The 22037-nt window shown below is 39.1% G+C and overlaps 1 protein-coding gene across 1 annotated transcript in view; it reads right to left on the reverse strand.

Moving 5' to 3' along the window:
- Positions 1 to 249: 249 nt before the first annotated feature.
- Positions 250 to 22037, reverse strand: part of ZCCHC2 (zinc finger CCHC-type containing 2) — a 59315-nt gene continuing 37527 nt past the window's right edge. The window contains exons 7-14 of the mRNA XM_050767518.1: positions 20579 to 20662; positions 18445 to 18502; positions 15957 to 16092; positions 14476 to 14540; positions 14017 to 14111; positions 8565 to 8693; positions 3293 to 4786; positions 250 to 2316 (exon numbers count right to left, since the gene is read on the reverse strand). Of these exons, the coding sequence (XP_050623475.1) occupies positions 2249 to 2316; positions 3293 to 4786; positions 8565 to 8693; positions 14017 to 14111; positions 14476 to 14540; positions 15957 to 16092; positions 18445 to 18502; positions 20579 to 20662 (2129 nt within the window). The 3' untranslated portion in view covers positions 250 to 2248. The remainder of the gene's footprint in view (positions 2317 to 3292; positions 4787 to 8564; positions 8694 to 14016; positions 14112 to 14475; positions 14541 to 15956; positions 16093 to 18444; positions 18503 to 20578; positions 20663 to 22037) is intronic.

Genomic DNA, 22037 nt, shown 5'->3' on the forward strand with positions numbered 1-22037 from the left:
GATCGCACCACTGCACTCCAACCTGGGCGACAGAGCAAGACCCCGTCTCAGAAACAAAGAAGTTATCTGGGGGAAGAACTGAGGAACACCCAGATGGTAAATAACTTTGGGATTCACTGCCCACCCTGCAGGGAAATGGGTTGATTCTGACCCCAAGATAATTACATACATAAATACAATTTTTAAAAAAAATCACCATGTATGATGTCCTATCTCCACTTTTACAAAATTTACAATGAGGCACAATTCTTAAGCTGTTTTTCATTTTTTTATTGCTGTTAATTCAAGGAAAAAAGGTTGCATAAAATCCAATCTGTTCTAGAAATATAAGTGGCCTTTCCAGTACATAACATTTCAAATATCAAAGTATATGGTAAACATACAAATAAGGAGAAGGTAACATACCTCCTATGTACAGTACAGTATTTTAAATCATAAAATAAGCTCCATAAAGTACAACTGGCAAGTGATTCACAATGCGGCCCATACGTGGCTTATCAAAACTCTCACTTGAACAACTCAACTGCAGCTTAACAATTAATTTAATAATGTGGTCCAAAAATACCCAGATCAAATAAAATATATTTAATCAAAATAATTTCCTTTACTCCAACTTTCTTTCTAAATTAAAGCTTTCATCTACCCCTTCACACCCACCCCTTCCCCATAACTCCCACCCCTGAAAGAAAGTTTCAAAATGTACATTGGTGCTATAAATATAAATGCTACTTATGAAGCATGAAATTAAGCTTCTTTTTTCTTCAAGTTTTTTCTCTTGTCTAGCAATCTGTTAGGCTTCTGAAACAAGACCAAATGTTGACGTTCCTCTGCTGCATACCAACGTGACTCTACACAACAAAAATCCATCATTTCTGCTCTGTGCTGAGGAATGGAAAATGAAACCCCCAACCCCTTACCCCTAGGACTATACAGTGGAAGCTGTTCATTGCTGATGAATGCAGCAGTCACCAAAAAATACAACCAATCTTCCAGATAACCTCAGTGCACTTTAGGAAATCAAAAATTACCTGGAAGCAATTTAGTACATAGATTGGCTTTTTAAAAAAACTTTTCTTTTTTAAAAACAGCAGCATTAAACTTAGTGACATGACACCGACATGATTAATACCATCTTAACACACTCAGAATTCAGTCTTTCACATTATAATCAAGCATAGTGGTAAACTGTTATAAAAGTGACTTTGCTACGAGAGACAGGGAACAAATAACCTGACATGGTAGAAACCCATAGCTCTGTTCAGATTGCAATAAACCATACACATTTTAAACACAACGTAACACTGTAACAGCTGGTATAGGGAAAGAAGAAATCTTTACTCAAGTAGTGTCTCTTTGAGCACAACACGGTGGTAGACAAGTAAAACTGGCTGTAGACTTCCATTACAAACACAAGCACACAGAGAGCGACATTCACACCAGTGTGTTCACTTTGTGTCTCTCTGAAGCAACAGGCTAAAAAAGGATGATGGAAGTAAAAAGTTGGTTTCAGAAAAAGCTTTTTGTCCATTTCGTACGTCATATTTTTTCAGTTTCATATGGTTTAACTTCTTCCTCTCTCTTCCACTTATTTTCATTTTTATTTGGACAACAAGCACTGCATATATGTATTTACGTGACACTGTTTATTACATATATACACACTATTTTGGGAGTTTGATTCCTCCCATAAGATTAGGGTGAAACATTCTGCTCTTGGTTGATACGCAGAGCAGTTTACAAAAGTGGGGTGAATGCACTGCTGGCTGTTCCTGCTGCGGGCCAGGGGCAGAGTGAGGCTGGCTGGGGAGGAAAGTGTCGTTTAGGGTGAAAGTGAGAAAAGCTGGGAAGAAGCAAAATTCTTTTTTCAAAACCATATGACTGTCACCAGTGTTGTAAAAAAAAAAAAAGGTCAAATACACAGTTTTAAAGATTCAGTAAACATTGCACACAGCAAGTATTCAGTGTAAAAAAAAAGCACGCACCAACATTTTCCTTTCGATAGTCTGTCTGAGGGTTTAAATTACATGTATCATACATAGAAGCCTGTTGTTGAACCAGGAGACCAGAGGCTCAAAAGCATTGCATTCTTTCTTGTTTTGGACATTGGTACAAGAGAAATGAAAAATCCCAACTGCATAGAAATCTAGGAAATGTATAGACAAAGAAACAAAATACCTTTCCTTTCCTCCCCTCCACACCCCATGACTCCCCACACTTGAGTGTATTAAGTAGGCAAGCTTTACTCGTTTCAGTCTGCAGAATCCAACGTATCATTAGAAGGGGGGAGGGGAGGTGCGTATCTCAGTCTGTAAGTGCCTAAAATGGGAAAGACAGAACTAAGTCACCGCTTACAAGGAAACGTCATCACAAACCACTATGTACAAGCTATCACACGGACATGCTCTCCACAAGGCACCTTCGTCAGCTCTAGTGCCACTCCAAATGGCCAATCCGCTCACTTTAAGAAGCAATGTAAAGTTTGTGCTTTGAATTCAATCTAAGAGCTATCAAACTTCTCTTTCTTTAAGAATGCCAAGTAAATACATTCCCAATTTAAGACTTTTTTTGTTTCTGGGTAAGATTTGGCAAAACGACAAAGGCCAAATGCATGTGAAAATAACAGTTTGAAGTCGACACAAAATTTGGTATCTTATTCAAACATAGGTATGACCATTTTCTTCTTTCTGGTGGTAGTAATATTAAACTTCGTTCAAATTCCTTTACTCTCAAATCAAAATAGTGCTGAACTATTTTGTTCCTGTAAAATGCAACAGAATCTTGGACCTTGTTTTTGGTTTTTTTTTTAAACTTTTGCTGGGAAGGAAAAGGGCAGCATGGGGAGATAGGCCTGAGGCATCTGGTTATGCAGATATACTAAATAGTTACTCAAAACCTAATGTCAGATGACTAGATTACTTCCTAGGTTTTCAATATTTAAAAATTTTGCTTACTCTATGTAACAGGATTGTAGCTTAAAAAAAAAAAAAGGTGCTGCAAGCAAGAGATTTAACATTACAGAATGCAAATTCCCATCACACTCCTTCAAAAGGGCCTTTAGAGTTTATTCCTTAATTAGAAACTGAATTCCTCTGAACTTCCTTGTGCTCTGTGTGACCTGGGTCTACACTAGGTTTTTCCAGTTGCATTTTATGATCTGTCACTGAAAACACAATATCCATAAATGAAAACACAAACAGATCTTTCTGCTACGACAGAATCCCATGATCAATAAGGAAAGGAAGGAGAAACGGGTCAACTCAAAAGCAAGTCCTCTGGGAGTTACTGTGATTACCTTGTTGATTGGCCTCCATGGACGACTGCTTACAGTCCTGTGCATAGTGTCCGCTTACACCGCAATTGTAACATGAGACATTCCCGTTCTTCTTGGGCCCCGAACCACTGGTGTTGGCAACTACATTAGGTGCTGGATATACAGGATAGAATCTCCCAAATCCTGCCATCTGCTGCATGCCATAGTTGGCTTGGCTCCCCATGACTGGGTCATGTACCAGTCCATTTGCATATGGAGTCTGAGGCAGAAAAAAAGGAAGTTGGTTTCCATTGCTCTGATGTGCTTGGTTGAGGTAGCTGCCATTGCAAATGGATGGCAGAGTAAAGAATGAAGGGACTCGGTACATTGGTCCAGGCATTGGATTAGGATAATAGTAACTATTTAGCTGAAGGTTTCCATTGGTCCCACAGCTGCACCTTCGCCCACAAGAACCACAAGGACCCGAGCCCATCTGCTGTGGTGGCCCTACTGTCCCATTAGCGTTCGTGTTCCCCACAGCACTGATGTAAGACGTGCTGTCACTCTGCGCGGTACTGTGTGTCAAGGCAGGGCTCGGGCTCGGGGCAGGGCCTGGGGTGTGGGTAGGAACCGCGGGAGGTACAGTTGCCTGGGCCTGGCTGATGCCTGCGCTCGCTGGCTGGGGAGAAGTTGCTGCTGTGCTGAGCACACTGGAGTTCTGGCTGGGTAACACGCCGGCAGCAAGGGGAGAGCCCGGTAAGGGGTAGGAAGCTGGTGGCTGAGCAGCTGAGAGGCCAGCTGCTGGAAGAACTACCTTCACATTGGTAGGCTGAGGGACTGTCCCTGTGTTTCCCTCAATTTGAGGCACCATTTGATTGAGTCCTACCACTTGGGATGCAGATTTTGTGATGGGGTCCGTGGTAGCAACAGGAGAGCCTGGGAAACTACCTGGGTTATGGATAGGAATAAAGGCAGTGTTTGGTGATCCGATGCTCAGACTTCCGGGTGGCTGTTGTGGGATGTTAACTGTGCAGCTCTCAGAAGATCCCTGTGGTGGTGGCAACTTTAGCCTCTGAACTGTTAGATGCAAAGCGGGAGTACTACTATGTGGAAGGAAGGTTGATGGAATAGGTAAAGGGGAAGCCAGTAATTCGAGGTGCTTTTCTGATTCTGCAGTGGAAGCTGCTGGCCCTAGTATTCCAACGGGGGTTGAATTTGCGGACTCTCTTATTGCAGAAATAGCAACAGGACTAGGAACAAGCATCCCTATGGTTTTGCCATCAGTGGGTTTGGGTGCAGGAACGACGACGTCAGACTTCTGGGCACCATTGTGCATGACACAGTGTAAAGTTGGCATAAAAGAAATATGCTGATACTTGGGTGAGTTTAAGGGATCTTCTAAAAGGTTTCCATTCTCATTTCCTAGTGGAGCAATCTGAACAGGTGGCTTGACAGTGACAGTCTGGTTGACGGAACCATAACCTGTAAACCTAGTTGTTGATGGATTCCCAGAATCCTCAGAATTGCTGTCTGTGTCTAAAGAAAGCAAACATAAAGAGATATTAACACGAGCATAACTCCCATCTTTCTTGCTAGAAATAAACATTAAGTATATCTCAAAAGTCAGTCAAGTTTGGAAAGTGTCCCTCTGTGATGTCTCCTGACTGTCCGAGCTGACCTCCCTTTAACTTTTGGCTTCCTATGGGTCATCATTAGATCAATGCTTTATTTTAAAAATATGGGGATATAAACAGAAAAACAAAACGTAAAAGGTGAGTTGGAGACTGAATGAAACGCAGTATAAAGCACAGAGATTTATGTACCACCACCTTTGTTCTGAGAACAGCATCAGACACTCTTAACCTTAATAAACTTCAGGCAATCCACTTGGTTTTTATTCTGCACTGCCAACCCGAGTTCTTCAATTTGTCTCAGATAAATGATATAATTTCAAGGAGCTCAGTCAAGACAATATTTAACTCAAATATCTAGAGGTAGGGAACAGAAAAGGTTTTTTTAGAATGGAGTCAATATTCTTAATACTAAATATTTCAATGGGGGAGGAAAATTTAAAGCTACTATTAATCATAAAACAAATATGCTAGAACACAAGAAACAGAGGAATAGGAGAGTGTGGCAATTTCTCCAAAATCAAAACAGCAAATACAAACAACACTGCATCGGCTACTACTCCTGCATCAGCTTACGCCTGTGTACAGAAATAGTGTTGACCTAGCCTTCAGGGGATGTCCTGACTTTTGGTATAAAGGGGACAAGGATAAAATCTGATTCACAATGTTTAAACATCATAGACCCAGACACTGTGTTGATGTATACACAGACCATTCCATTAGAATGTAGTGCCTATTTAAAAATCTTTCTGCTTGTATGGATAAGCTGAATTGCACTAGGTACTTAAAATATTTGTATTCATTAAGGTACGAACTGGCTATATTCAGCTTAAGATGTTAAAAAGTTTTCAAACAGAACACTAAAAACAAATTCATCTTCCTGAAGAAAGATTAAATGAAAGCTACTTACTGACACAAGCATATCAAGTGTTACTAATTCAATTGTTTTAATTTATATTAGAAGAAACTCAAAGAGTGAATGGTTCTAGCATAAACTTCCCTTAATAGATTAATAATTGGGGTATTTCTTGCTAAACTTTGCAAAATAAAAACTATCCCCAAATCCTAACTTATTTAAGGCATTGTATCTGTATCATCACACCAGTGCAGAATCAAAGATAAAAATGTTAAGTCTAAAAGAAGCAGAAACATTTTTAAAGAAGTCAGTTAAATTTCTATGTGTTTAATAGCAAATGGCCTCATGATTTTTAATGTTCCCAATCGGTTTTCTAAGCATCCTGAGACTCCTCTAGACATGTTGGGACATGTCTCGCCCTTTTGTGCACTGATTTGGGAAAGTGTAAAGCCTCAAACAGAATACCATCACTACCCAGGAGAGCAACAGCAAAGCCACCCACACTCTTTTCAAAGTAGCCTTTTCATCCACTGAGAATTCTAAAAATGATCAAAGCTCTCTACCATAATGGATATTTTCCTTGGGTGAAGACAGCCCTAAGCCGTTCTTTCATATTCAGTAACAGCCTATTTGAAAAAAGCCAAGTTCCTCAACACAGGCCTCCAACTTATGCTATTTGATGGCAGAAGAGGGATGCTGCCATTACCCAAGTGTACAGATGTAAACTAACACTTCAGACAACAAGGCCAAATCTGCAGTGTGAGCCACTGACTCACCTGCACATCCTAGAGAATCAAGCATAAATGTGCAATGAAACATACTGAAAAAGTTTGTCTATTCTAGGTAAGGCATAAAAATCCTCTCATTTAATGCTGGGCACAGTGGCTCATGCTTATAATCTCAACGTTTTGGGAGGCCAAGGTAGGAGGATCACTTGAGCCAGGAGTCCAAGACCAGCCTGGGCAACACAGCAAGACTCTGTCTCATAAATTAAAAAAAAAAAAAAAAAAGAAGAAGAACAAAAAAATCCTCTCATTTAAGCTTCACAATAGCTCGGTGAAAGGTGGTTTTCATTTTTTTTTTTCTTTCACAAGGAAACTGCAGATCAGAAGTACAGTGTTGCCTCAGGTTAGAAGAACTGGTGGTACAGTAACTATGCTACATTTGGTATGACTACAAAGTCACTGCAAAGTAAAGACTGACTTTAATTGTATGTGATGTAGCAACACCATAGCATAGCTCCCTAAGACACAGCCTGATACCACAACACAAAAAGAAGCTAAGGTCCCAGAGAGCTGCAGACTGTCCAGGAAGAAACCACACTTGGCTGAAACAATATGTGGTAAGAATCTTAATCTGTAGGTGGACCACGAGAAGTAACCTGATACTGCCCACCAGCATGAGTCCACCTTGTAACCAAGGTGTTACCAATCAGATGTTGTCATCATGCATTCAACATACACATTTTAAAGGAGACCTCACCTCCAGACCAGAATGGTAGAATAAGACCTCTAATAAGCCACTCTTTCATAAAAGCAAGGAAAACCCTAGCAAAAACTGTCAAATAACCAACTTTTTCAAAATTCTGGAAATTAAAGGCTTACAACACTCTGAGAAGTGTTTATTCAAGAAAAATAGCTCAATCTGTAAGAACAGAAAACCTCAAGGCATTTTCTCCTTGTCCTACTTCCACTCCCCCTTTCTCCAGCTCCAAAACAGACCTGTAAATGACTTGTCCCTCAATTTCTGAAATCAGTGCAAACACTCTCTCTCTTCAGTAGTAGCTACAAAACCCAGCAGCCATTAGGAGTATGGGTCTGGAGTTCCCCAAAAGCCCCACCACCAAACTGTCACCATTTGACTGTCCGGCAGCGAGTGCTCACTCTGCGTTATAGCCTCTTACCCACAGGACATTTGTCATAATTAGTCAGAAGCAACTGTTTAACGATGTATACTAGCTGGGGCTAAGAAGAGCTAACCAGAAAACTTAAAATGAAAAACTGGGGAATAAGATGGTTACAGGAGGCTTCAAAAAGCTTTAATATATTCCTGGGAACCTAAAAGGTTTTGCTCATGCCTATAGTTATATGCCCTCCCAAGGCAGACCTGAGAAGGCCCTAAGCAATCACTGCTGGCTGATTTTAAGCCTCTGTGCACGGAGGAACTGAAGACATAATACACAGAGAAAACAACAAAATGGCAGATGTAAAACCTACCTTATTAGTAATTACATTAAATGTAAATGGACAAATAGCAGAGATCGGCAGAATGAATAAAAAACCATAATCTAACTATATGTTGTCTACAACAGACAAATTTTGTATTTAAAGACACAACAAATAGGTTTAAAGTAAAAGGATAGAAAACGAAACACTGTGCAAGCAGTACCTAGAAAAATGCTGGATTGACTATACTATTATCAGACAAAATAGACTTTAAGACAAAAATTGTTAGTAGAGACAAAGGATATCCTAAAATGGTAGAAGGGTCAATCGAGAGGATGTCAAGAGCATAAACATACATATGCATCTAACAACACACGCATTTTCCTTCTTTCTGCACTAACTCTACCTCATTATGATCCTGTCTTCATCCTATTTAACTTCATATGCAGTGAAATATGTTTACCAAATCAACATTGCTAGGAATTTCTAAGGCAATTATCTATAAGATGCCCTTTATATCAATTTTACATTTAAAATCAGTTAATGGCATTTATAGGATCATAAAATTCCTTGTTTGACTTTGACATGAAGAAACAACACACATTTCCCTCCACTCCCCCACCCTCGCCATGCCAACAATACTCCCATTTCAAAGAGCAAACCTCTGTCTTTCTCTTCTTCACTTTCAAAACTTTCTCTTCCATCGTGTCGGGGACTAGATGGAGAACTGTAACTCTCTGAAGATGTTTCTCCACATGTGTCATGTCCAGAGCCAATGTCCAAATTCACATCTAAAAATAACAACACTGTTAAAAAAATCATATTAAGTCATTTTAAATTAATTTCTAAGTTGAATCATTAGAAATTAATTTTAGCTCTAAATATTTTCTTCAGTTTCCCCACAATCATCTAAAAAAGCTTGTCCTTGATATAAACTGATTAAATTATAATTTTAATAGATAATGCTTGATAAATATATTTTTAAAACAATGCACAGAATAAGTCATTCTTACTGACTTCAAAGAAAAAAAGAGTTAAGGTTGGTTGCAGGGTCTGTCCAATATCACTTTGAGCTACTTTCTAAGTCTAGATATTTTAACTCCTCAGAGCTTGCTGGAATATTCATTCTTTAAAAGAATTCAAGAAAAGGGCTGCCAAAATGCCTACTCAATAAAAATTACTTGGAGTATTTAAAATAATAAAATGCTTCCCATCTAGTAGACTGAGTAATATCTTGAGTTCTGCCAAGTTCAAGCTTGTACTAAGGTAGTATGAGGTGGTGACAGGACCTGCCATGACCAACTAGCTGTATCTGTTTTGAGCACATAAGGAGGGACTATTGTTGTATCTAGTATTGGACAAGAGATACACACTGTGGATTTTTTTTTTCCTATAGTGCCCCTGACTTAGGGAAATATTATCTTATCTCTGTAAACCCAGTAGCTAGCATAATTCTGCCTTACAGCAAGCATTCAACATATCTTTGGTATATAAATCCCCAAATCAGGGATTCCAGAGGGCTCTTAAGAACTGTAGATTACTGAATCATTTCTGTGGCAACCAGTAGAACCAGTAAAAGATAACGCACATTAATTGCCTGGGCAAAATACGTGTCAGAGAAAAGGCACAATTTGCATAATGAGCAATTCAGGCGGCTAACCTGTGGCTTTTGGCTGGGATAAACTTGTAACAGCGCTAAAACTGTTAAACATGAGCTAGATTAGCTCAGTCACGCAAATGTGAGATGAATATTGAAGAAAAATTAGGAATGCTGATGTTGCTAAATTCCTTCTGAGTAATAAATGTCAAACTTCCAAGGGAAAACTGCACAAAATCATATGAGTCTACAAGGAAAGTGGCAGAGGAGTTCATAGGCAAGTAATAATTTCACAGAAAAGTAACATGGAGGAAACCTACACAGTAATAGGCCCTGAATGACCCATCAGTAAGGCGACTAAAGGGATGCAAGTCAACACCAATGGCTGCTTGAAGACAAACTAATGGACCATAGTGGCCAAACAAGTTGTCATTAAATTGGACTAATGATGAAACCTATAGAACTTGCATGGAAGTCTTGCATATAAATATCTCAACCAGCATATAACAAAATGAACAATCCAAGATCAAGAGAATCAAAGATTTGGGGATATTCTCAAACTAGAAATGGACTGGAAAGGAACCTCGGGGTAGCGTTCATCAAAACACAGACAGTGAAACTACAGTAGACTACAGTTCAAAGAGCAAATTTCAGAGTATGTTTTTAAAAAAAGCAGCTACCTCTCCAAAGGGTGTAATTTACAAAACTATTTTTATTTACACTGTGCAAGCTGGTGAATATTCTAATCAACTGCCACATACAAAACCGCAGCTTCCAAAGCACTGAATACATAAATCTAAATCTATACTAAACAATCTTTTTTTGATAATTCAGAAGGTACTTCAGAATTGTGTAATACCTCAAGAACTTTAATAATCAGAAATTATGTGATCCTCTAGAGATTCAGGGGATGTGGAAAGTGAAGCCAGACCAATTATGAAAAAGGATACTCCACAAATTGCCCTTTTAAAAAGACACACAAACTTTGAATTTGTCATGTCTCAATGATAAAGGGTCTTGTACATAATAAAGACGACAAAAACAAAATTTAAAACAGAAACCACTATTCTAACACTAAAAATACCGGTTACTGGTAATTATAAACAACAGAAGTCTGTTACAGAGTTAAGACCCATTTAGATAAATCATAGGCAATAGAACCACGTATTTCACCTGCGATATTAAAGGAAGCTAGAGACCTAAATCTTTTACAAGAAACTGAGAGATCAACCATCTCATTTCCCTCTAGACTTTTTGGTGCCACAATTGGCAATAGAAGAGTGGGGTGGAGGAAACACTGGGCAATAAACTACAATGATGGGCTTTTTTTTTTTTTTTTTTTTTTTTTTTTTTGAGACGGAGTCTCATTCTGTTGCCCCGGCTGGAGTGCAGTGGCGCAATCTCGGCTCTCTGCAACCTCCACGTCCCGAGTTCAAGTGATTCTCCTGCCTCAGTCTCCCGAGTAGCTGGGACTACAAGTGTGCGCCACCACACCTCGCTAATTTTTATATTTTTAGTAGAGACAGGGTTTCACCATGGTGGCCGGGCTGGTCTCAAACTCCTGACCTCAAGTGATCCAGCGGCCCTGGCCTCCGAAGTGCTGGGATTACAGGCGTGAGCCACCGTGCCTGGCCAAGGTGAGCATTCTTAACGCTCTATACGCACCTCTTCAGAAGACAGACAGAAAGCTTGGGTTTTAACAGAAAAGACACTCCAACAACACAGACAACTGATGGCACTGACTGCGTCGTGGCAGGAGCCAGCACGGAGGAGGGCTGAGCGCCATCTTTGTTTCCTTTTGAAATTCTAAGCTACATAACTGTATAACATAACATAACTCAAAACAGAAGTTAAAATTTACATTTAATAATAAACTTTTAGGCTGGGCGCAGTGGCTCACACCTGTAATCCCAGCACTTTGGGAGGCTGAGGTGGGCGGATCACGAGATCAGGAGATAGAGATCAACTTGGCTAACACAGTGAAACCCTGTCTCTATTTATGTTATGTAAAAACACACAAAAAAATCAGCCGGGCATGGTGGTGGGAGCCTGTAGTCCCAGCTGCTCGGGAGGCTGAGGCAGGAGAATGGTGTGAACCCGGGAGGCGGAGCTTGCAGTGAGCCGAGATCGCACCACTGCACTCCAGCCTCGGGGACACAGCGAGACTCCATCTCAAAAATAAATAAATAAATAAAATAAAATAATAAACTTTTAAGAAGTAAAATACAAATCTTAAGCTAAAACGTATTATTATTTAAAGATCCAAACAACCTGAAAGACTCAGTATTTTCAGCTTCAAGACAATGTCTCTCCAATTTATGACACGAGCTATTGTTCCATAAAAAAATCCTTGCGCATGTACTGAGTTTACTGAATGCTTAAAGACAATTCTTCCTTGGTGCCTTAATATTTCAAAGAAAAATTAATACACCAAGGGTTTTTTTAAAAGTTGGAATTGGCATATATCTGTGCTGCATTCGACATCAATGAGACAAGCTGTACAAAAAATATTTCATTCACAGTCATTCTATAAATGAAAATACATACAAATCGGTGACAGATACAGAGGAGAAAATAGATAAAACTGAACTTAAATATGCTGAGGTTATTTTCATAATACTTGAAAATTAAGGAAAAAAATGAATGAGAGTTTGTGATGCTGTTACAAAGTTCTTAACCTATACAACGTATGTTTCCCTCTAATTTATTACAACAGGGAAAAGGAACTAAATTGCTGCACTGAACACCTAGGTACTTGGAACTAGGAAAATGCTCTTCATGTTTTTACATGTAATTCCTACAATCTGCTCAAGCAAGCATTACTCCTGTTTTACAAATGAGCAAACAAACGCGTCAGAGAGGTTGCATGCTTAAAAAACTGGGGGAGCACAACACTCAAACCCATAGCTGTCTCTGACCAAAGTCCATGTGCTTCTCCTCTGGAAATGGGCTAACACGGAAAAAACAGCTGCAAACTTCTTTAGTGAGCAGTAGTTCCCAAACACTGTGAGACAAGAGACAGAGTGATCTTATGGAGGGCAGGAATTTCATTCAGAAAATGGTATTTTAGAAAACAAACATGGCAGCAATATGGAAAATGAACTAGAAAGAGAAGGAACAGAGACAGGGAGGGCCGTCAGAATCAATCTCCAAATGTCCACCGACAGACTTCTGTCTTCCGCATTTAGTGTTTTCCTCCTCCGTTGTGCTGCCATCACCACCAGAGGGAACCTCAGCGACAGTAAAGTGTTACACGATCCTTCTACAGACAAGATGGGTTTTGTCCATGTTATTTTACCCCCACTTCCAGTGATTCAATGAGTTGGCCAGATGATGTTATTTTTTAATTTATTATTATTTTTTGAGATGGAGTTTCACTCTTGTTGCCCAGGCTGGAGTGCAATGGCGCAGTCTTGGCTCACTGCAACCTCCACTTCCCGGGTTCAGGCAACTCTCCTGCCTTAGCCTCCCCAGTAGCTGGGATTACAGGCGCCCACCACCACGCCCAGTTAATTTTTGTATATTTAGTAGAGACAGGATTTCATCATGTTGGCCAGGCTGGTCTTGAGCTCCTGACCTCAGGTGATTCGCTCACCTTGGCCTCTCAAAGTGCTGGGATTATAGGTGTGAGCCACCGTGTCTGGCCCAGATGATTTTAGATTCGAAAGGTAACCATTTTTCTTTCATCACTATTCAGTCTTTCTATACAAATATACAGTTTAAAAACATACTCAAAACTTTTAAGAAATTGATTCTGGTTATTCGTATTACATCACAACTGAATGTACTAATATTAGAATAACATTTAAATTAAAATATCACATTTGTGGGATCACTACATAAATGTGTCAGGGGCATCCAGGGATAAAACATTTTTCTAGAGGTCTGCGTGCTCTTATTCTTTTTTAATCGTTAAAATTAATAGTAAAGATAAACAAAATCAATGAAGCTATAGAAGGGCACTTCTCAAGTCAAATGAACCTTGAACCTAAAAATAAAGGAACCTTAATATAATGGTGGGTAAATGGAAGCCATATAAATCTAGCATAACAAAAATTTGAGGGTTGACATTCCCTTAAAGCCTCATAAACCTTCGTAAAGGATGGTTATTAAATCATGAAGAAGTCAACAGTATTCTAAAAAATGACTTTACATAAAAACACTCTCATGAATGACTGGCAAAGCCACAGGAGAGATCCCCCATGGCCTTGGGAAATGTCTCCTGAGTCGGGACTGGCTGGAAAAGGACAACCTGGGAGACTCCTGCTGCCAGAAGGGAGAGGCAGGTGAGAATAACAGAGGCAAAGGCAATCTTCACCCCCTGGCTGGTATGTATTCCCTAAATTAACTCTACTGATTTCGCAACTGTTTAATTTGGAAATTGCTGTACATATCAACACAAGGTAAAATTAATAGTAATAGGATTTGACATGACAGCTCAGTATCTATTAATACAGTAAGTATCATGCTGAATATATTTAGGTGAGGGGTATTTGAAACAAAAATAATCTTCTTACCTTTCACAGCACCACCATGGGCATGCTGAGGAGTGGAGAGTCTAATACCATTTATTCTACTATTCAATCTGTTGTCAGTTTTCTTAATTTTCTCCCTAAACCAAATGAACACATTGCCAACATTTTTATAAGGTTATCTACCAAACACATTCAGTACAGTATTGACCAAATTCCCTTCAAGATTCTTTAGAGTTAATTTTTTTTAGTAAGGAATAATCTACATACAATTAAGATTCGCCCTTCAGTAAAGTTCTGAGAGTTTTACCCCTCCAAACTGAATGCAATATTTGACAGTAGCTTTATCACCTGCATATATTAATATTTTGAATCAAAAGAGTAAAACCCAGAATTAAAAATATAAAGAAAACTAACTAAAAAAATACTATGTTGTATACTATCATAAACTAAACAGGCCTATTATCAAAGGCTATATGCTGTCTTTCCTTAAATTGAACCTACTTTTCTGTTTGTGGCTTTCCTTTCTTCTTATTTATTGAAGATAAACTCCGTTTTTCAGCAGAATGCTAGCAGAAAGAAAAAAAGACAAATCAGACAAAAGCTAAACCTAAACCATACTGACATTTTTACTCTGATAATAAACATTAAAATGATAAATTCTCAGTTGTATATTCTAACAAGTGTTGATTTCCAACCTATTTTTGAAGTTTCCCACCTGAACCACTAAAATTTACATATTCTGTGACAATTACTTATATATTTTCCTCATGATTAATACAATATTGTTTTCTATTTTTCTTTTAAAATGGACCTACATTCTTTTTTCTGACTATAAAATGAAACACAACGAAGTGACTGGCACTTGCTGTAGGTTTACTTCTATTAAAGTACAATTCGATAAAACTGCCAACACTTAATTATGTCAACTCCAAGAAGAGAGGGTGCAGGTACTGGAGTGCGAGAGAGAAAGTAAACTCAGAGGAGCTTTGAAAATAGGTCCTTAATTATGACTGAAACTATTTACAATTTCTCAGAATATGCGTTAATGCATAAAAACACATTCCAAGAAGAGTTAACATTTGGATCTGAGCGTTGGCCAGAAACAACATCAGGTTAATGAACCAATTTTCTAGACAGAAGTTTCATTCCATACTTGTAACATATACATAGGGACCTGTGAGGCCATGACACTAAACATACTTAAGAGCATTCTGCTCTCTGATCACACCCAAATCTTAAGAAAGCAAACATCTCCTAATGCATTCTGAAGTGTCAGTAAACTGACCCAGATATTCATGAAGAAAGGTCAGTTGGAAAATTTACATCCAAATAGCAAGGCAGTGATTGAAATGTGAATCCTTCTTTCAATTCTTTCAAGACCAAAAAATTTTGGCATAACAATCTAACGTACACCTTGTTAAACAGTGAAGGTATTATTTTTAAAATTTTTATTTTGTTTTAAATTTATTTTTTAGAGACAGGGTCTTACTCTGTTGCCCAGGCAGAAGTGCAGTGGTGTGATCATGGCTCACAGCAGCCTTGAACTCCTGGGCTCAGGTGATCCTCCTGCCTCAGCCTCCCGAGTAGCTGAGATTACAGGTGTGCACTGCCACACTCAGCTAATTTTTAAATTTTTTATACAGATAGGGTTTCACCATGTTGCCGAGTCTGGTCAAATGTGTGGCTTCAAGCAATCCTCCTGCCTTAGCCTCCCAAAGTGCTGGGATTAGAAGCGGGACCCATGGTGCCTGGCAAGGTGTCATATTAAAGTGTACTAATCTTACACAAGCAATAAAAGTTATCTAAATACACATTTTCAAGTCTCAGAAGAGCTTAGATCATATATAAAGTCTAAAACTTAAACATTCCTTCATTTCTTCTTACCAGATTACTATCTGACTGAAAGCTTACAGAACTTAATTATTTTCTTGTAGAGTAGCAATGCTTTAACTATATAGGTCCAAAACAAACTCCCCACACACCTGGTCAGCTGAGGTCACACAGTGCTCTGGGTGCTGAATGGTGGTACAGCTTTGCTTCCTCCAATCCACAATTCCATTCTGTTCAGAATATTGCATGGTAAGCCCATCCAGTGGAGAACAACTTGTACCAATATTGCTGCCAAAGAAAAGTTTCTGAAAGTGTGAAAATCTGCCCTCAATAGTAACCTGCTATTTCATTTCAATGAAGAAGTTACAGTAACCCTTTTTTCAATACATTAGTTTCTTCACAGAATGCCTGATAGGTCTAAGAAAAAAAAAGTATACTATGAGAAATAAACCACTACACATCTATTTATCATTAATACCTGTCTCTAAAAAGAGTAGTAACAGCTGCACACTCTGCTTTTAGACACTGCGTGATGGTGATCATCATACACTGCTTATTACAGTTGGGACAGAGAGGCTTACACAATCCGCATCTTGAGAGCACTGCTGTCATGAGTACTTAAGTAACTGAGTACATGAAGGGACAGGATAATGAGAACAAAAAACCAAAGAAACAGACAAGAGAAATAGGCCCCAGCAGAATTCAGATGATAAACTTATTGGACATGGACTTTCAGATAACAGTGCTTAACACGGTTGACAAATATAATACTGAGGATTTTGGAAGAGAAATTTGGAGAAGAAAAAAAAATGTAAATTATAGAACTACACAATAAACTAATATTACAAACTCAACAAATGGGAAATAGATGGAGAAAATTAGTCAACAGGAAACAGATGAAGAAAACCAATGAAGAAAACATTGGTCAGAAGAAAACAGATTAAAGCACTGAGTGAAAAAAATGTGAAAAACAAAAAAGGCTTAAAAGACATGAGATGGCAAGGCACGGTGGCTCACATCTATAATCCCAGCACTTTGGGAGGCTGAGGCGGGTGAATCACCTGAAGTCAGCAGTTCAAGACCCCATCCTGGCCAACATAGTGAAACTCGGTCTCTACTAAAAATACAAAAAAATTTAGCCAGGTGTGATGACAGGCACCTGTAGTCCCAGGTACTTGGGAGGCTGAAGCAGGAGAATCACGTGAACCCGGGAGGCGGAGGGTTGCACTGAGCTGAGACCGTGCCACTTCACTCCAGCCTGGATGACAGAGCAAGAGTCCATCTCAAAAAACAAACAAACAAACAGACAAAAAATGGGACATGGTGAAAAATCTAACATACAAGGATTTGAAGTCTTGGAAGAGGGAACAAGAGAAAAGCGGAGAAGAAATATTTGAAGAAGTAAAAGCTAGTTTTCTAAAATCAAAAGACATCCAGCTACAGATTCAAGAATTCATGCAAAGGAAGCTAGGAAAACTGCTGAAAACCAGACAACAAAAAAACCTTAAAAGCAACCAGAGGGAAATGCATATTATCTTCAAAAGAGCAGCAGTAAGACCGATTGAAACTCTGGATGTCAGATGACTTAAGTGTGAGTTCCTCTCAAATGAAGACTCCAGAATAACAGAGTTTATTTGTGAAAAGATCCCAAAAAGCAGGAGCAAGGGAGTGGAGAGAATGAAATGGCAAAGGACTGCAATGAAAAGTCCACAGTGGAGGCTGGAAGCATCAGCAGCTCCGAGCCTCTGGTCCCTCCCAGAATGACAGACCCAAAAAGGATTGAGGCAGCTTCCTCTGTGAGCAGCCAAGGCCCTGAGGCGGAACATGGAAAGTCACGGCTCCTACTTGAGGAGCAGAGTGCTAACATGGTATGAGTCAGAAATCACACAGATGGCTTTATGTGATCTGCAGGAGAAACTGGAGGTGAGCAGAGAGAATAAGATGCAAGGAAATAAAGGGAGAACCAGAAGATGAGGAAGCTATACTTTCAAAAAGCTCATGGAAAATAACTGCCCAATTAGAATCCCACATGTGGCAAGAGTATCTTTTAAAAATGAAGGCAAAATAAACATTTTTTTCCAGATAAAAATGTAAGTACATTCATCACTGGCTGATGTGACTATAGGAAATACTCAAGTGTTCTTCAGTTGGAAGGAAAATGATCACAGGTGGATGCTCAGAGACACAGGAAGGAATGAGTACACAAACACTACAAAAAGGTTTCATGGGGTTTAAAATTATACAGAGAATTAAAATGTATGACAGCCATGGCTTACAAGTTAGGGGGAAATAAATGATGTTACAGTAATCTAAGGTCCTCAAATTGTTTGGGACCAGTACAAGCACAAATATCCCACTTTAATAAGTCAAAGATATGTAATATAATCTCTAGGGTAACCACTAGAAGAATTTAAAAACATTGTAAAACTATCAAGGCTAACAGGGAAAAAAAAAAAAAAAGTAGAGACGAAAAACAACTCAAAAGGAGGCAAAAAAAAAAAAAAAAAAAGTGAGAAAAGGAAACAGAAAAAGTGGAGAAATAAAAAGCAAATAGCAAAATGACAGAATTATAGCCAAATACATCAGAAATTTAATTAAAATGTACCAAAGCACTTTTTGTTTTAGAAAAAGGATACTTACTTCACAATGGGATTTTTCCCAGTATGCTTCTTGTGGATTATGGTGTGCTGCAATACATCTAGGAGAGAGGAAAAAGTAACTTATTAAATTAAATGCTGCAGCAAAAACCAACAGTAGGATGCTACTAGTCTGTATGATCATAACCACTGGTGACAGACTGTATGAAGCACTTCTAAGCATTTCTCAACAAAGAAGATATCTGAAGCAAATTTTTCAAAAACACAGTAAACTCTGAATTACCTTTTATATCCTCTCAAATGTCTTCCACCTAAGAGCAAATCAATCTTGTTCAAAACTATGAAAGTCTATTATGAGCATGTCCCTACAAAACTAAAACATCCAATTTCAGATAGAACTTTTTAACCATTAAAAAATGAAGAGTTTCAAACATTCAAACCTGTATTTGTTAATATAACAAATGCCCAGGTACACCACCCTCCAGACTGCTCCATATTTGCCTCTTTTAAGAAACAGAGTATCGGCCGGGCGCGGTGGCTCAAGCCTGTAATCCCAGCACTTTGGGAGGCCGAGACGGGCGGATCACGAGGTCGGGAGATCGAGACCATCCTGGCTAACAGGGTGAAACCCCGTCTCTACTAAAAAAATACAAAAAACTAGCCGGGCAAGGTGGCGGGCGCCTGTAGTCCCAGCTACTCGGGAGGCTGAGGCAGGAGAATGGCGTGAACCCGGGAGGCGGAGCTTGCAGTGAGCTGAGATCCGGCCACTGCACTCCAGCCTGGGCGACAGAGCGAGACTCCGTCTCAAAAAAAAAAAAAAAAAAAAAAAAAAAAAAACAGAGTATCACAGGAATGACTGAAGTCTTCCTCCATTCCATTCCCCCCTCATCTCTCTAGAGACTAACTAGTACCTTACTTGTTGAAACATTCTAGTTCAAGTTCTAACTATCCATATATGTGTGATCATAAACACATTAGCTGTTACATGTTTCAATACACAACTGTCCTTCAGTATTTGCATGTAATGCATGCACATCCTCCTGTATACTTTAAATCATCTCTAGATTACTTATAATACCTAATACAATGTAAACGCTATCCAAATCGTTGTTACCCTATATGGTTTAGAGAATAATGACAATAAAAAGAATTTTTTCCCCCAAATACTTTCAGCTCACAGTTGGTTAAACCCACCAACGCAGAGATGGAGAGCCAACTGTACTAATAAATATCCTTTATTTTAATTGCTACCTAGTACAAAGACATTATATTTATTTATAACTTTATTAACATTTGAAATTGTTCATGCAATTTGCTAGTATTTGCCCTTGCAAACAATGCTGCCTCAAGGACCTGTGCCCATGTCCCCTTTTGCAGGTGTGTAACAATTTTCATAGATGCAGAATTGCTGGACAGCAGCATATAATTATCTCCAACTTCACTACACAGCACCAAATTTCTGTCCAAAATAGTTGTGTCAATTTATAACCCCATCAGCAGTGCCTGAGAGTTCCCACTGCTTCATATGCTTGATGTCAGACTCCAAAATGTTTTGTCAATCTGCTGAGCGTGAGATGACACCTGTTTCCATCTGCATTTTCCTGATACCAGTGAGGCTGCACACTATGTAATAGCTGTTTAGGTTTCCTCATCTCAGAATCACCTGTTTATGTCTTTCACCTATATTTCTGTTGGGCTGATTGTCTTATTGACTTTTTAGGAAGATCCTTCCATAGTCCGGATATAGTCTTATCTATAAGTATCTTGCAAACATCTCCCAATCTATGGATTGTCTCCTGGCTGTATGGTTCCTTTTGCCACATGGAAGCTCTAATTTAGTAAGATCTCTACTGTGGTCATGCTCTACTTTGTTCAAGAAAGGCTTCTCCTCCCAAATTAACATTTAAAAATTTAAATTTTACATTTTACATATAAGTTGTTACTCACTTGAATGTCTTCTGCATGATGTAATTGGGAATCTAATTATACCTGTTTTTTCATATGGAAAATCAACTGTGCCAACACCATTTATTGAACGGTCTATTCTTTCTCCACTTATTTGTAATGCAACCTCTGTCACATTGCAATTCCCATATGTCAATTTCTCCACTCCTTAACTGTTCTATCCATGTGCTATCAGCAGGCAGAATGATTTACTCTAGTGAAGCTACATTTACCTTCTTCTTGACTTGAAGCTTCAGAGCTGTCTTCTTTTAAGTGTTCTAATATCTTAGAAGTCTTCAGAGAGGATTGTAAGTTATCTGCAGGAAGTATTCAATACTATTAACTTTTCAGGAAAATTAAAATAAAGAAAACAAATATAATAATTTTTTTTTACCTAAGGAAAATGAATGGGGGGTGAGTGGTGAAGAAAACACGGCTACGCCGGGCGCGGTGGCTCAAGCCTGTAATCCCAGCACTTTGGGAGGCCGAGACGGGCGGATCACGAGGTCAGGAGATCGAGACCATCCTGGCTAACACAGTGAAACCCCGTCTCTACTAAAAAATACAAAAAAACTAGCCGGGCGAGGTGGCGGGCGCCTATAGTCCCAGCTACTCGGGAGGCTGAGGCAGGAGAATGGCGTGAACCCGGGAGGCGGAGCTTGCAGTGAGCTGAGATCCGGCCACTGCACTCTAGCCTGGGCGACAGAGCGAGACTCCGTCTCCAAAAAAAAAAAAAAAAAAAAACACGGCTACTAGTGAGAAGGCAAGCTGACACTGCCCAAAGCACTAGACTATGAGTGGGAACCGTGATCAAGGAGCCAGCTGTTCCCTGAACAGCGACTGACCGGGGCAAGTCATTTCATATCTGTCAGCCCCAGTGTGCTCATGAGAAAATGAGCAAATAAAGTAGAAATGTGCCTCTTAAACATCTGTGGTGTGGTAAAGATTCAGTTTTTATTTTTTTTAAATCTTCAGTTTGCTGTGGATCGTTACTTTTGTAAAATACAATAAAATACTGTGGCACTGTCAAATTGTTAATCTCTCAGTGTCTGCTCTCAATTTCTGTTCTCGTGTTACAGAACAGTAACCAGCAATTTATGGACCAGCACTGGCCCATGCAACACATTTTGGATTACTTCCCCATTAAAACACAGGCCAGAAGGACTCCACAGTTCAACATCTTAACTCATTCAGGACTTTAGCATTGTTTCGTTTTCAGCGCTAGTTTTCAGGATATGGAGTGATGCTCTCTGACCCAGAGAATAAAAAGGTAAAGCTGTCAATTAAAAAAAAAAAACCCAACAGTGTATGCAAATGAGCCTTGAAAACAGTGTATTCACTAGTGAAACAACTCAGATATGCATGAACGTTAGGCTGACAAGATTTCCCACAATCTCAAGTTCTGTACTTTCATACGGTGTTTTAATTTTACAAACTTGAAACAAAATCCACCAACCTCTTTAGCACTGCTTATGTAATTTAAACACTACCACGCCCTCAAGATGAGTTTATTACTTATATATGAACTCCTCACTTGGGTGAGTTTTCCTGAGCAGCCTGTTCATCTGAACTGAAAGTTTAACTTTGTGCTCAATTCAATGCCTTTTTGAAATTAAACTGATGCTACTGATACATGTTCAAAACAAAGCACTCACTGATGGTTAAATCTACATAGCTCCAGAATGATCAGGA

The sequence above is a fragment of the Macaca thibetana genome, chromosome 18 (genome assembly GCF_024542745.1).
Source record: "Macaca thibetana thibetana isolate TM-01 chromosome 18, ASM2454274v1, whole genome shotgun sequence".
Lineage (NCBI taxonomy): Eukaryota > Metazoa > Chordata > Mammalia > Primates > Cercopithecidae > Macaca > Macaca thibetana.